The following is a 12376-nucleotide window of genomic DNA, read 5'->3' as shown; positions in this document are numbered from 1 at the left end:
TGTTGTTGTTGTTGTTGTTGTTGTTGTTGTTGTACAGTATATAGCAACATATTTTGTTTGTAATTTTTGATTTTTTTCAGAAAACTTAGGTCAGGAAGGCATTTTTAGAATCTGTATCAGGTCTAAATGGGGTTTTAAGCTAAATGACTGCAGGTAAAAGTTATTCTAAAAGCAACCTTTCATTGTGGTAAAAGTTATTCTAAAATTAATCTTTACATTTTACCTAACTGTATATGACTATCTCTTGTACCATATTTTAAGGAAGGGTAGTCAACTTTTCACCAACTTTTCTTTATCATAGATAATAGATGTTTGCATCTCTGACCGGATTACACTTATTGTAAAAAAAAAAAAAAAAAATCACAGAAAGTGTGTCATTGAATTTCTACTTCTACATCTTGGTGGCATGGCGGCCCATGATGGACTTCTTAGTGTTTCTCTCAGGTTTTAAAATAATTATGTAGCATTTTGGTCCAAACAGTGCCACCAAAAGGCCAAAACTAGATGCTAAAATAGCAAATACCTCCACTACGTCTGCATATTTGCCTGGAGAGCTGATATATGCTGGGATGAAGGCTATCCACACGGCGCAGAAGATCAACATGCTGAAAGTGATGAACTTGGCTTCATTGAAGTTGTCTGGAAGATTCCTTGCCATGAATGCTAGGATGAAGCTGAGGAGTGCCAGTAAACCAATATAACCTAGTAACACGGCAAAACCAACTGTTGATCCCACTTCACACTCATAGACTATCTTATCACTGTGGTATTGTGTGTTTTTATGAGGAGTTGGTGAGGCAGACACAAGCCAGGCTGTGCAGATTGTTGCCTGGATGGAGGTAAGAGCCAGAACTGTTCCTCTCTGCTGTATAGCACCGAAAAACTTCATAATGTCTGCACCCCCAGGCTTGGAGGCCTTGAACACAGCCAACACCACCATAGTCTTTACCAGGATACACGAGACACACAGCACAAAGCTGATCCCAAATACTGCATGCCTCAGCTGACAAGTCCAGAGTCTGGGACGGCCAATGAACAGAAGTGAGCACAAGAAACATAGTTTGAGTGACAACAATAGTTGGAAGCTGAGTTCCGAGTTGTTGGCGCGCACCATGGGTGTGTCTTTGTGATAGATGAAGATTCCCATGATAATGGCACACATAAGTGTGCCTAGCAATGAGATGGTTGTCAAGGAGATACCCAGGCCCTCATGGTAGGAGAGGAACTCCATGCTCTTAGGGACACACTGGTCACGCTGGGGATTAGACCAGAAGTCCTCTGGACAACTGATGCACTCTGTAGAATCTAACAAAAACCTCAAGGTTAAAGATACAGATAAGAAGTATCGTCCCAAAGATAACCTACATTGCTACGTCGTACTATAATCCTACTATATTCTACTAGCCTACAATGCATGTGGAAACCTCTTTCCTTCCTTATGTCTGTCTGTCTGTCCGTCCGTCCGAATGTTTGTGAACTCTCACTTAAATCTCTGCTGTGGGTGGAAATGCCCTCCACCATTTCTCTCCTCAATGGGTTGACCAATCATTTCCAATAATTTATTGATTTGAAATTGCACACAGGCATTGAATATAAGGCAGTGAGTGAAGCATTTAAGTTTTTTATTAGCATTTCTGTGAACTCTCACTCAATTAAGACCACTGTTAGTGGAGTAACGGGGAGAAAATCATGGGACCACTGCCATGGTTAATTGATCAGCAGGTGTTTCCAATTGCCTAACTGTGCTCTCCTCTTTATAGTAGCATGCTGTATCTAGGCTGCGGGTTATTAGTCAGGACTGCAACTTCAACATTGTGACCCTGTAAGCGTTTTTGAGAAAAAGTTGGCAAACTACATTTTTTCAACTACATTTTTCAACGCAAATCCACCATATGCCGCTGTAATTTGTACGTAACATGTAACATGTACTGTATGTAACATGTACCTGGGACGATTCACCCATAAACGTTCCAAGCTCACAGCTACAAGGGGGTGGAACAATGGGCATGACCAAATAAAAAAAAAGAAAGAAAGAAAAAAAAAACACCTGGAAAACAATGCATTCACCTTTGAAGTTGGCTAAAAGAAAGACATGTATATCCTGGTTTGTAAGTAATTGGCACATAATGTGTGCACATTATACTAATAAGGAAATGTTGCATGACTGCACCATCCCAAAATAGGATTAGTCCTGACTGCACACTCATGCACGCACAAACGCACACACTCGCACACAGGCACACACCCGCACGCACACGCACACGGACACAGTGAGTGTAGTGTGTGTGGTCAATTACAAAACGATCTAATAAGTTATGTCAACAACCCACAGTAGCACTCAGCGTCCTATAATGACTAAATGGCGACAGGGACTTTGATACACTAATACAGTACATGTGGCTGTTCTCTGGGGAATTGTATCAGTCTGAAAATGATTTAAGCTGATTTTTAACTTGTAGTGACATTTGTGGTCCCAAGTGCAAAGTCTGCACGTAGTTTGTGTGCAAACTTCGTCTGGTATGGACTACTAATGTAAACCTACCAGTCTGAATGGACTAGTATTTAAACAAACCAGTCTGAATAGACCAGTAATGTGAACTAACCAGACTGATTGCTGATCTCTCCCTCAGAACAAGCAATGCAGTCAAAGCAGCAGACAGGTTCTCCTTTCCTTCTGGCCACACGAGTTCCAGGAGAACAGCTCTCACTGCACACTGACCGAGGAGGCTGCAGAGGAAAGTAACAATCATCAATTTCAGTCTAAACTAACATCATGAGCTCAACCTTAGTTATTTTAGGAAGCTGAAATTACCTTATTGGATTCAAAGTTCCAGTAGATTTTGTCTTCATCAAGGATGAATTCTTCATCTCCAGAGGCTGACTTCTTGACCACACCTACATTGTGAATCTTTGTGCTTCCATCGGGGAGCCACGCCCAGTTCATGACATCATAGATTGGTAAAGCGTCACCTTTCTCATCAAATGATACATGATCACCAAATGATGTGGTGAAGTTGACCTTTTCCAGGTAATACACAAGCTATAAATGGTGACAAACAAAAGCATGAAGGGCAAGACACTTTAAAAACCTACTGAATACAATATACACTAGACCAGGGGTCTTCAACAGGGGTCCGGGACCCCTATGGGGTCCTCAGAGTTACTACAGGGGGTCCGCCAAATCTTTGTGTGATATATATTTTTTTACATTAACCACTTGAACCCTAGCATCACTTTTCTGAGGAGAACTTTAAAATAGCCGATCTACAAGCTCTCAACGCCTCGCACTGCGAGGCGTTGTGAGCTTGTAGATCTGCTATTTTTTGGCAAAGAGGTATAGGTGTAGAGGGAAAAAAGAGCCGCAAAAGAGCAGCAAAAATGTTTAATCTGAAACACAATTGTATACAATATAGAGGGGGTCCCTGCTTCATCTCTCTCTCAGCTAGGGGGTCCTTGGCCTGAAAACGTTGAAGACCCCTGCACTAGCCGGATCAATATATGAAAACAAATAAATTGATGCAAACGGTTTCTCAATGGATTTTAGTATATCCAAGATGGCTGCCAGGAGCCTATGATGGCTATTTCTCTGCAAAAAGTAATATAACATTTCTGTAATACATCTGGGACCCGGGAGATGGTGTCAAAGGTCAGGACCTACCACGCCGGCAATGGACCTGGCTGAAACACCTACACATTGGGGTCGGCTGCTTCAAATAATCTACGAAGAAGTGGGGCTTGGCAGACAGCTCAGCATACGAGTTTGAAGAACGCCAAACATATACAGTAATTACCACCTGCCCTCTATACAGACCACCTTCAGAATAACATATAATTACCACGTGCCCCCTATACAGATCACCTTCAGAAGAACTTATGATACCACCTGCCCCCTATACAAACCACCTTTAGAATTTGGCCTCTTCGACGTAGGACCAGAGACGAAGTCATGACCACATGCAGTGGTGGAAAGTAACTAAGTACATTTACTTAAGTACTGTACTTAAGTACAATTTTGAGGTATTTGTACTTTACTTTTGAAAACTTTAGTTACTAGTTACTTTTCAGATATAAATTATTATATTATAAAACATACATTAACCACTTTAGCCCTATTTTATACCTAGGCTATTTGAAAATAGCCGATCTACAAGGTCACAACGCGTCGCGATGCGACGCGTTGTGAGCTTGTAGATCTGCTATTTTCAAATATTTTTGTAGTTTTACTTTTGGTACTTTAAGTACATTTTGATGCCAATACTTTTGTACTTTTACTCAAGTACATTTTGAATTCTGGACTTTTACTTGTAACAGAGTATTTTTATATTGCAGTATTGGTACTTTTACTTAAGTAAAGAATTTGTACAATTGTAAAAATGTGTAATGCAATAGCACTGCACTAATAACTAGAAAAAGTGCTCCTCGGAGCACAGGTCTCCGCCAGGTCAGGTAGGCTACTGTGGCCTCCTGGTGGCGCTATAATAGGCCAACGTGAAAAGGGTGCCATTTCTTCTTAGGCCTTGCACGACAATCGGACACTGACTGCATTCATGATTTGAGTCAAAAACATGTGTTTTGCTGAATTAGACCTGTTGGTGGCGCTATAACAGGCCAATGTTAAAAGGGTGGCATTTGTTCCTCAACATAGTGTGAATGTGTGTGCAAAGTTTGAGCGTAATTGGACGGTGCGTTCATGATTTGCAGAATTTTGTTCAAAACAAGCCAATAATGCAAACTTTAGATGTCAATCTTAGCCAATCAGTATGGAGTATGAAAAATCAAACACATCCGTCGTGATCACATGACTATAGAGATCATGTGTACCGATTTGCGTGAAATTTGGATACAATTGGAAGGAGTAGTATAAAAAAATGTGTTTTACACAAGTCGGCCTCCTGGTGGCGCTATAAAAGGCAGATGTGAAAAATGCAGGGCAAAGGTTTTTCCTTGACCTATAGGGAGTGTGCATACAAAGTTTTACACAGATCGGTGCAATTATAGGTAAAAACACGAATCGGCCTGTTATAGCGCCACCATGAGGCTGATTTAAAAATGTTCAAATGGTAGTTCTTCCTCGGCCTAATGGGAATGTGCTTGCAAAATTTCTCGGAAAGTGCATGCTGTGTTCATGATTTGAGGCATTTTGTTCAAAACGGAGCACTCCTGCAAACTTTGGAAGACATTTTTAGCCAATCAGGATGGAATATGAGAAATCTGAAAGACCCGTTTCGTTTAATGACTGTAGAGATACTGTGTACCGATTTGTGGGATTTTTGGACAAAATCTGTAGGAGTACTGTCAAAAAATGTGTTTTGCACAAATCGGCCTCCTGGTGGCGCTATAACAGGCCCCTGTGAAAAATTTGGGGCAGAGGTTCTGCTCTGGTATCCAGGGACTGTGTGTGCACAGTTTGGCTGCGAGCAAGCCAACGGTGCCGGAGATTAGCTGTACACAGACAGATCGAATGACGGACGGACACACGGACACACGGACGGACGGACAGGGGGTAAAACATACTCTCTCGCCATGCCTTTCGGCCTGGCGGAGACAATAACTATACTCTGTTGTCAGGGGGCAGAGGAGGGATCAATGCATCTTTGCATTCATCATGGTGATGGCTTTGGGGAAGAAGCTGTTGTTAAGTCTGTTTGATGCACCTTTGGCGCCTCCCAGTGGGCAGCAAGTGGAACCTGCCTCCAATACAGACCACCTTCAGAAGGACACATAATTACCCCCTGCCCCCAGTGGTGGAAAAAAGTACTCACGTTTTTTACACAAGTAAAAGTATCAATACTGCAATATAGAAATACTCTGTTACAAAGTCCATAAAGTCCAGAAATACGCATTTGAGTAAAAGTACAAAAGCATTGGCATCCAAATGTACTTAAAGTAGAATGTCCCATTTCAAGTTTTCAAATGTATACAAATCTTTTGAAAATAGCAGATCTACAAGCTCACAATGCGTCGCATATATATATATATATATATATATATATATATATATATAGGGCTAAAGTGGTTACTGTACATGTTGTAATAATAATCAAAATCTATAAAGTAACTAACTAACGTTTTCAAATAAATGTAGTGGGAGTACAATATTTGGAGATGAAGTAGTGGAGTAGAAGTAAAAGTGTTGGAAATTGGAAATACTCAAGTACAAATACCTCAAAATTGTACTTAAGTACGGTACTTAAGTAAATGTACTTAGTTACTTTCCACCACTGCCTGCCCCCCATACAGACCACCTTTAGAAGTCAGCCTCTTCGACGTAGGACCAGAGACAAGGGCATGACTGCACTGTACTGAGCTGGTCATCTGATGATACACGAAAGATCCTACTATATGTCAATTTGTTCTTGTTTTTCTCCAATGCTATATTTACATTTTCATTAGTATTCAGCATTTGAATCCAACTAGAAACATTAACAGGTAAACTGTGAATTAACATCTCACCTGCCATGGCTGTACTGTCTGCAAACTGGCACAGCTGTGCCCAGTGAAAGGCCCTCTTCCTGGCACACATTGCAACATGTCATGGAGGGCATGGGCCAGGGCATACACAGCCTTGTACACATTATACACAGCCCTGAGGTCAGACACGTCCAAAAGTGTTGTTTCTGCTGTTCCAAGGTCCTCTTGTCCAGTACACATCCCTCCACCAGCATCCACCCACTCTGACGGAAGGGGTGCGAATTTACACTGAAATGTGTGCTCCCAAAACTGCCTCACCTGATGAAACAACAATGAAGACTTTGGAAATTTGGCCACCCACCTGGAAATGTATTTTGTATTTATTAAAGAGCTGGAGCCGAGGAGACCCCTGTTACTGAACAAACAGTCTATAGCAATGATTACTATGACAATATACTGTAGTGCTTTAACCTTTTAACAAAAAAAAACAAAAAAAACAATACTTAAACCTTTTGTTTCACTTACCCTACCTTTCAATGCAACATTAAACAAAAATACTCACTATGTTATCTTCATGGCTGTTGTCTGGGTCAGGATGTATTTTTGACAAGAAATCCTTGAGACCCGGTATCTCTCCACGACGAATGGCAAAACCCAGGGTGCCTCTCAGGTACGGCAGGTAGTGAGGAGACCGGAGATAAGGGTCCTTCCACCAACCCGCAGCGGCGGGTAACATCCATTGCAGACCTGTCACATTCTGCTTAACCACCTTTTTATTGAGTTGAAATAAAATAAAAAAAAAGTATATGTTACAGTGTGATTGGAAAACCAGTCTTGAGTGTACAGTGCTCGTTTTCTTTGAGTTCACCAGGGGTGGGGGTGGGGGGGGCTGGTCCTTGTCCGCGCGCGACCGGCGGTGTTGACGTCTCGGAGGTACCGAGACTGGGGGAGGGGGGAGGGTGGGGGGGGGGGTGATTTACGATTCATAACACAACTCAGACGGCGCTGAGTCGGACGGAGGTGACTTTGCAACGTTTGGCACGGCGACTCGCTAGCCTATAAGCTCGCTCGGTGGTGCCTCTCGTGGCACAAGTCCCCTTCAGACGGCGCACCTCTGTCGGTGAAAACGGGTGCCCTTTTTTCAATCCGACTAGTTTCACAATCATACGTAGTGCTGTCATCTAATGTAGCGTAAAGAGAATAATAAAATAAAAAGATGCCAATTTTTCATAATCACAAGGTCGTTTTTCATTATTTTATTACGTTATTGATGTGTCACGGTTACAACGCTCAAGTTGTTGAAGGTGTGTTACAAAACTGAATGACAATATTTAGTTCACTACACCCCATAACTATTGATTAAATGTAATTCCTATTATTACAATGTTTTCGTAACAAACCGTCACATTTTCTGATTCTCTGGTCTAATAATTGATAAACTTACACAACCTTGCAATTATAAAAAATGGCATACTTTTATTGTATTCTATTTAAACACCTACGTTACACTGAATAATATTTTATAGGAGGGGAAGGAAAGTCTTTACTTACAAATAATTCATTTCAGATTCCCTCTAATTGGGAAATTAGCGTGTATCGTAACACAAACCTCCTCCATGAGATTGGACATATAGATCATGTATGCAAAGGCGATGACCACGCGAGCTGTGGACTTCTTCATCGCAGTGACGATCCTCTGAAGTTTAGCCAGGTCATTGTCCCAGGGCAGAGCCTCTGAATAAGCCACACAACCCAAACCAGACTGGACCAGGTCAGACTGGAACGATAGGCCAGCATCCCGGCCACCATCGTCCTCACTAAACAACACTCCGACCCAAGTCCACTCAAACCGCCTCATAATCTGGAGCATAGCTCGCACCTGATTGGAAAAATAATGGAGGGATCAGTGGCGTGAAGTAACTAAGTACATTTACTCAAGTACTGTACAATTTTGAGCTTTTTTTTTTTTACTTTACTGGAGTATTTAAAAATGTCAATACTTCTACTTCACTACATCTCAAAGGCAAATATTGTACTTTTACTCCACCACAATTATTTGAAAACTTGAATTACTATAGTTACTTTGTAGATTTAGATTATTATTACAAAACCTACATTAACCATGTCAAGCCCTATATACATTTCTGCCATTTGAAAATAGCCGATCTACAAGCTCACAATGCGTCGCGATGGGACGCATTGTGAGCTTGTCTATTTTCAAAAGATTTGTATATATTTGAAACGGGACATTCTGCATAATGCGTACTTATTGATGCTTTTACCTAAATAAAACATGTGAGTACTTTTTCCACCACTGGGGGGGGGGGGGGGGGGGGATAAGTACTTGGGTTAGATTATTCACACAGTGGCAAATCAGTGAATCTTCATTTCCAGCAGTAGTTCTGAAGCTTTTCTGGATCAGGGCTGGCTTGAAAATCTCTAAAGCGTTTGTGGCCCTCCCATCTGACCACGGCAGCCTGTGTTAACCCATTGAGACCTGGAACTTTGTCATTTTTTGAGCTAAAAAAGCATTATTTTACACTTTGGGCTATTAAAAAATAGCAGATCTACAAGCTCATAGCGCGGCACCGAGTGCCGCGCTACGAGCTTGTAGATCTGCTATTTTTTGAAAAATCGTGAAAATGTGTGCAAATCTTTATCTGCAACATTTTTTAAGCGAACACTTTTAACTCAAATCTTTGCTCAATGGAAATAACGTAGTATACTTATCATCACAATGAACACTTGTTTTCAAGCTTTTCAAGTAAAAAATATCATGTCATTTGTCTAAATACATAATTATGTACAAACAAAATATAGATGATATAACATGTTAAAGCAGTAGTTCACCCAAAGAAATACGTATTTTCTATCAATTACACGCCCCATATTAGTCCTAAGCCAATAATTTGATTGAAGCCAGAAATCCGATTTCAATGCTTCATGGGGTGTGTAATTGATAGGAAATAATTCATTTATTTTGGGTGAACTACTCCTTTAATGTTATATTATCTATATTTAAAAAATCTATTATATGGGGGCTGTCATGCAATATCGTTGGGAATCGCTGCGCTGGAACAATGTTTTGTGTGTGTGTGTGTGTGTGTGTGTGTGTGTGTGTGTGTGTGTGTGTGTGTGTGTGTGTGTGTGTGTGTGTGTGTGTGTGTGTGTGTGTGTGTGGAACATGAACTACTAGACACCAACACATTGTGTGTAGAAGTTCACCTGGAAGCCATTACTTGGGATTGTTCTAAAGAAGGATGGGAACTGATCCACGTTACTCAGACAGGAGCAAACAGCATAGTAACTTATCTGAAAAGAAGGCACACAACAGCTGTCCTGTAATATTTATTTTTGTTTTCTGATACTGTATTCATATTCATATTGTTGTTGTTGTTGTTGTTATCATTATTATATTTGTTCCCCTTGCAAGCAGACCATGTGAGCTGAAAGCAATTGGAGGTCAATGTGATGTTTCAACACAAACACTGCACCTCTACCCTACCCTATAATCACGATGTAGACTGAATACACCTACAGTACATGCATCCTTTAAGCACCATGGACAGCGGCACTGTCACAAAACAGCAAGTTTGAACCCCTAACAAATTACTAAGCTATACAATTTACTAAGAGACGTGGATATTTACTTTTCTTTTTTTTTAACACAGATGCATTGCACTCCATCCTTGTGAAAACCTGCTTCACACTCCATTCACAACCTGCCCTCTCTGCTCACATGCTCTGCTGTAGGCTAAGTGAATATGTTTATGTCTTTCAAATGGTAAAAAGACCAAACACAAGATGTATCATAAATCAGGGCCATTGAACACCCTTTACGTCTGTGTGTTGGTAAAACAAACATTGAACCAATGAAAACCATTAAAAAGTGCTTCTGACAAAACCAGCTAACTCCATTGGATCCTCAAACTTTCTGCTAAACCAGCTAACTCCACCAGAGTTAGCTGGTTTTGCTGACACCAGGCTCCACCCCCTTTTGACCTCCAACCTCATTGTGAGCTTGGAGGTCCATTCAGCTGTTCTTATCAATGATGAACAAAACCTCCTAACTCCAAAAAAATGAACATTTTGGAGTTAGCTGGTTTCTGCCGGACAGCAGAGATATGTCATAGTAAATCGGATTAGAGTAGGAAACTTACCACGGGCACTCTGTACAAACCTAGTATTCTAGACAGGGCAACAGAACTTGTTGACGTAGCAGGACCCACAATTCCGAGCACTGGAGGGGGCCCAACACAGCTCTCATCCAATTGAAACTGCTCCCCTCTGCCACTGACCAATGACATTGCTGCACGGAATGCAACTCCAAGCGTGCTACAGGTATCATAGATGCTATATCCCAGAGTCACATTGGGTAGTAGGCTGGGGTTTCTGTTGATCTCATTAATGGCAAAAACCATTATCTGGGCCGGTCTGAACCCTTCGAGGTGAAAACTAACACATACAAATACGCTGTAACTTTGAATATCGTTGCAGTCGGGCAGAAACCTTGTATCTCCATATTTCAGTCAGACAACTCTTGGATTGAATAAATATATTTATTGATGAGCATAAATGTAAGCATATTTGGCGTCACGGCTCTGTCTCATTTCATTCATTTCCCTGTAAGCATGAATTATAATAAATTATTTGCCAACTAGATTTAACAGGGAATGGAATGAAATAGACCCCCATCAGGGAATCACAGAAACAGAGCCCACAGGTGGACAGGTGAATGCTGGGGTGGTGGTGGGAGCACAAAAAAACTTCATAGAAGTCTGCCTGAACTATCTCTGCAGGCTTCCCATCATTTAAATTGTGTATATTTTTGTTTTGGAAATGAGTTGCCCTACTTTGTCACACTACAGTGTCACACAAAAGTAGCAAACAATCGCTGCTGTACAAGCTCACAACACCATGTGATATGTGAGCTTGTAGATCTGCTATGTTTGCTTTTTTTTAATTTGTGGTTAACGTGGTTAAGTGTATATCCGTAAGATTTATAAATATTGAACCAATGCATACTATTAGGAGATTCTGACTAAATAATAATGCATCCATTGGATCCATTGGCACACATGCAGGTTATGTATTTCATGAAAAGTAACATAGACATATATATTTACTATATTTCCAACCGAAAGTGACAATATGTTTCTTTTGTAAACATACAATATACAACATCAACTAATCCTCGTACAACATTATCAAAACAAGGTCCCTGTTTTCTCTTGCTCTCTATTGTATTTGTGATACTCACCCATAGCAAGCGGGCTCCTGTTGCTTGGAGGTGAAAGACAACTCAGGGAAGACAGAGGAGTAGTGTATTGGAAATAAGCCACCCAGAACCAAGTCTCCGGCCTTGTGAAATCTGTTTAGATTAAACTGTGCCTGTAACTCACAAGAAGAGGAAGGAGAGGAAGACAACGGAGAGAATGAAGAGAACAATATCAAATACAAGTACAGGTATGAAAGCAGGTGTGTGTCTAGAGAAGCCCTCATGACTGTCCTCCTCTGTCTAACACCCTCCCCCCTTCTCTAAATCCATTGTCCAGTTGTTAAGTTTTATACACAGTGCTGTGCCATCCCCTCTGCCAACGTATGCCACTACGTAATGTTTCACAACACCCATCTGGACCATAAGTAGAGGCAGAGCTTAACATACATTAGCAATGCTTTCATATCAAAATAATGTATTGAGATCTGCGTTGTATTTATTTTTTATGGCACTCCACGCATAGCTTTTCAAAAACGGTCTGGATGGTTTTTAGCACTCAAAGGGTTAACAGAAACTCTCGCCAATATTTGTTATCTTTAAAAGCAGTGACATTTTCCTGACAAACTATATACACTACGGCTTACCTGCCTATTAGTGGCCGAAGAGAGAGTCACATTCCAACAGGGAATCAAAACAAAACATAACACCTACAACTTCAGTGACAAAATTACTGTGAAATACATGACA

General features: G+C 40.9%; 1 protein-coding gene across 1 annotated transcript; it reads right to left on the bottom strand.

The window, feature by feature from the left end:
- Positions 1–391: 391 nt before the first annotated feature.
- Positions 392–11675, bottom strand: LOC311065184 (extracellular calcium-sensing receptor-like; the record flags this gene model as incomplete). Its single annotated transcript, XM_084085401.1, has 9 exons — positions 392–1305; positions 2604–2727; positions 2813–3040; positions 6454–6729; positions 6974–7180; positions 8021–8290; positions 9637–9723; positions 10572–10852; positions 11672–11675. 9 exons carry the CDS (start codon positions 11673–11675, stop codon positions 392–394), a joined length of 2391 nt encoding a protein of 796 aa, XP_083941527.1.
- Positions 11676–12376: the final 701 nt, after the last annotated feature.

Source organism: Gymnoscopelus microlampas (assembly GCF_963454915.1).
Source record: "Gymnoscopelus microlampas genome assembly, chromosome: 17".
NCBI classification, from domain to species: domain Eukaryota; kingdom Metazoa; phylum Chordata; class Actinopteri; order Myctophiformes; family Myctophidae; genus Gymnoscopelus; species Gymnoscopelus microlampas.
This window is presented reverse-complemented; position numbering and strand designations above follow the sequence as displayed.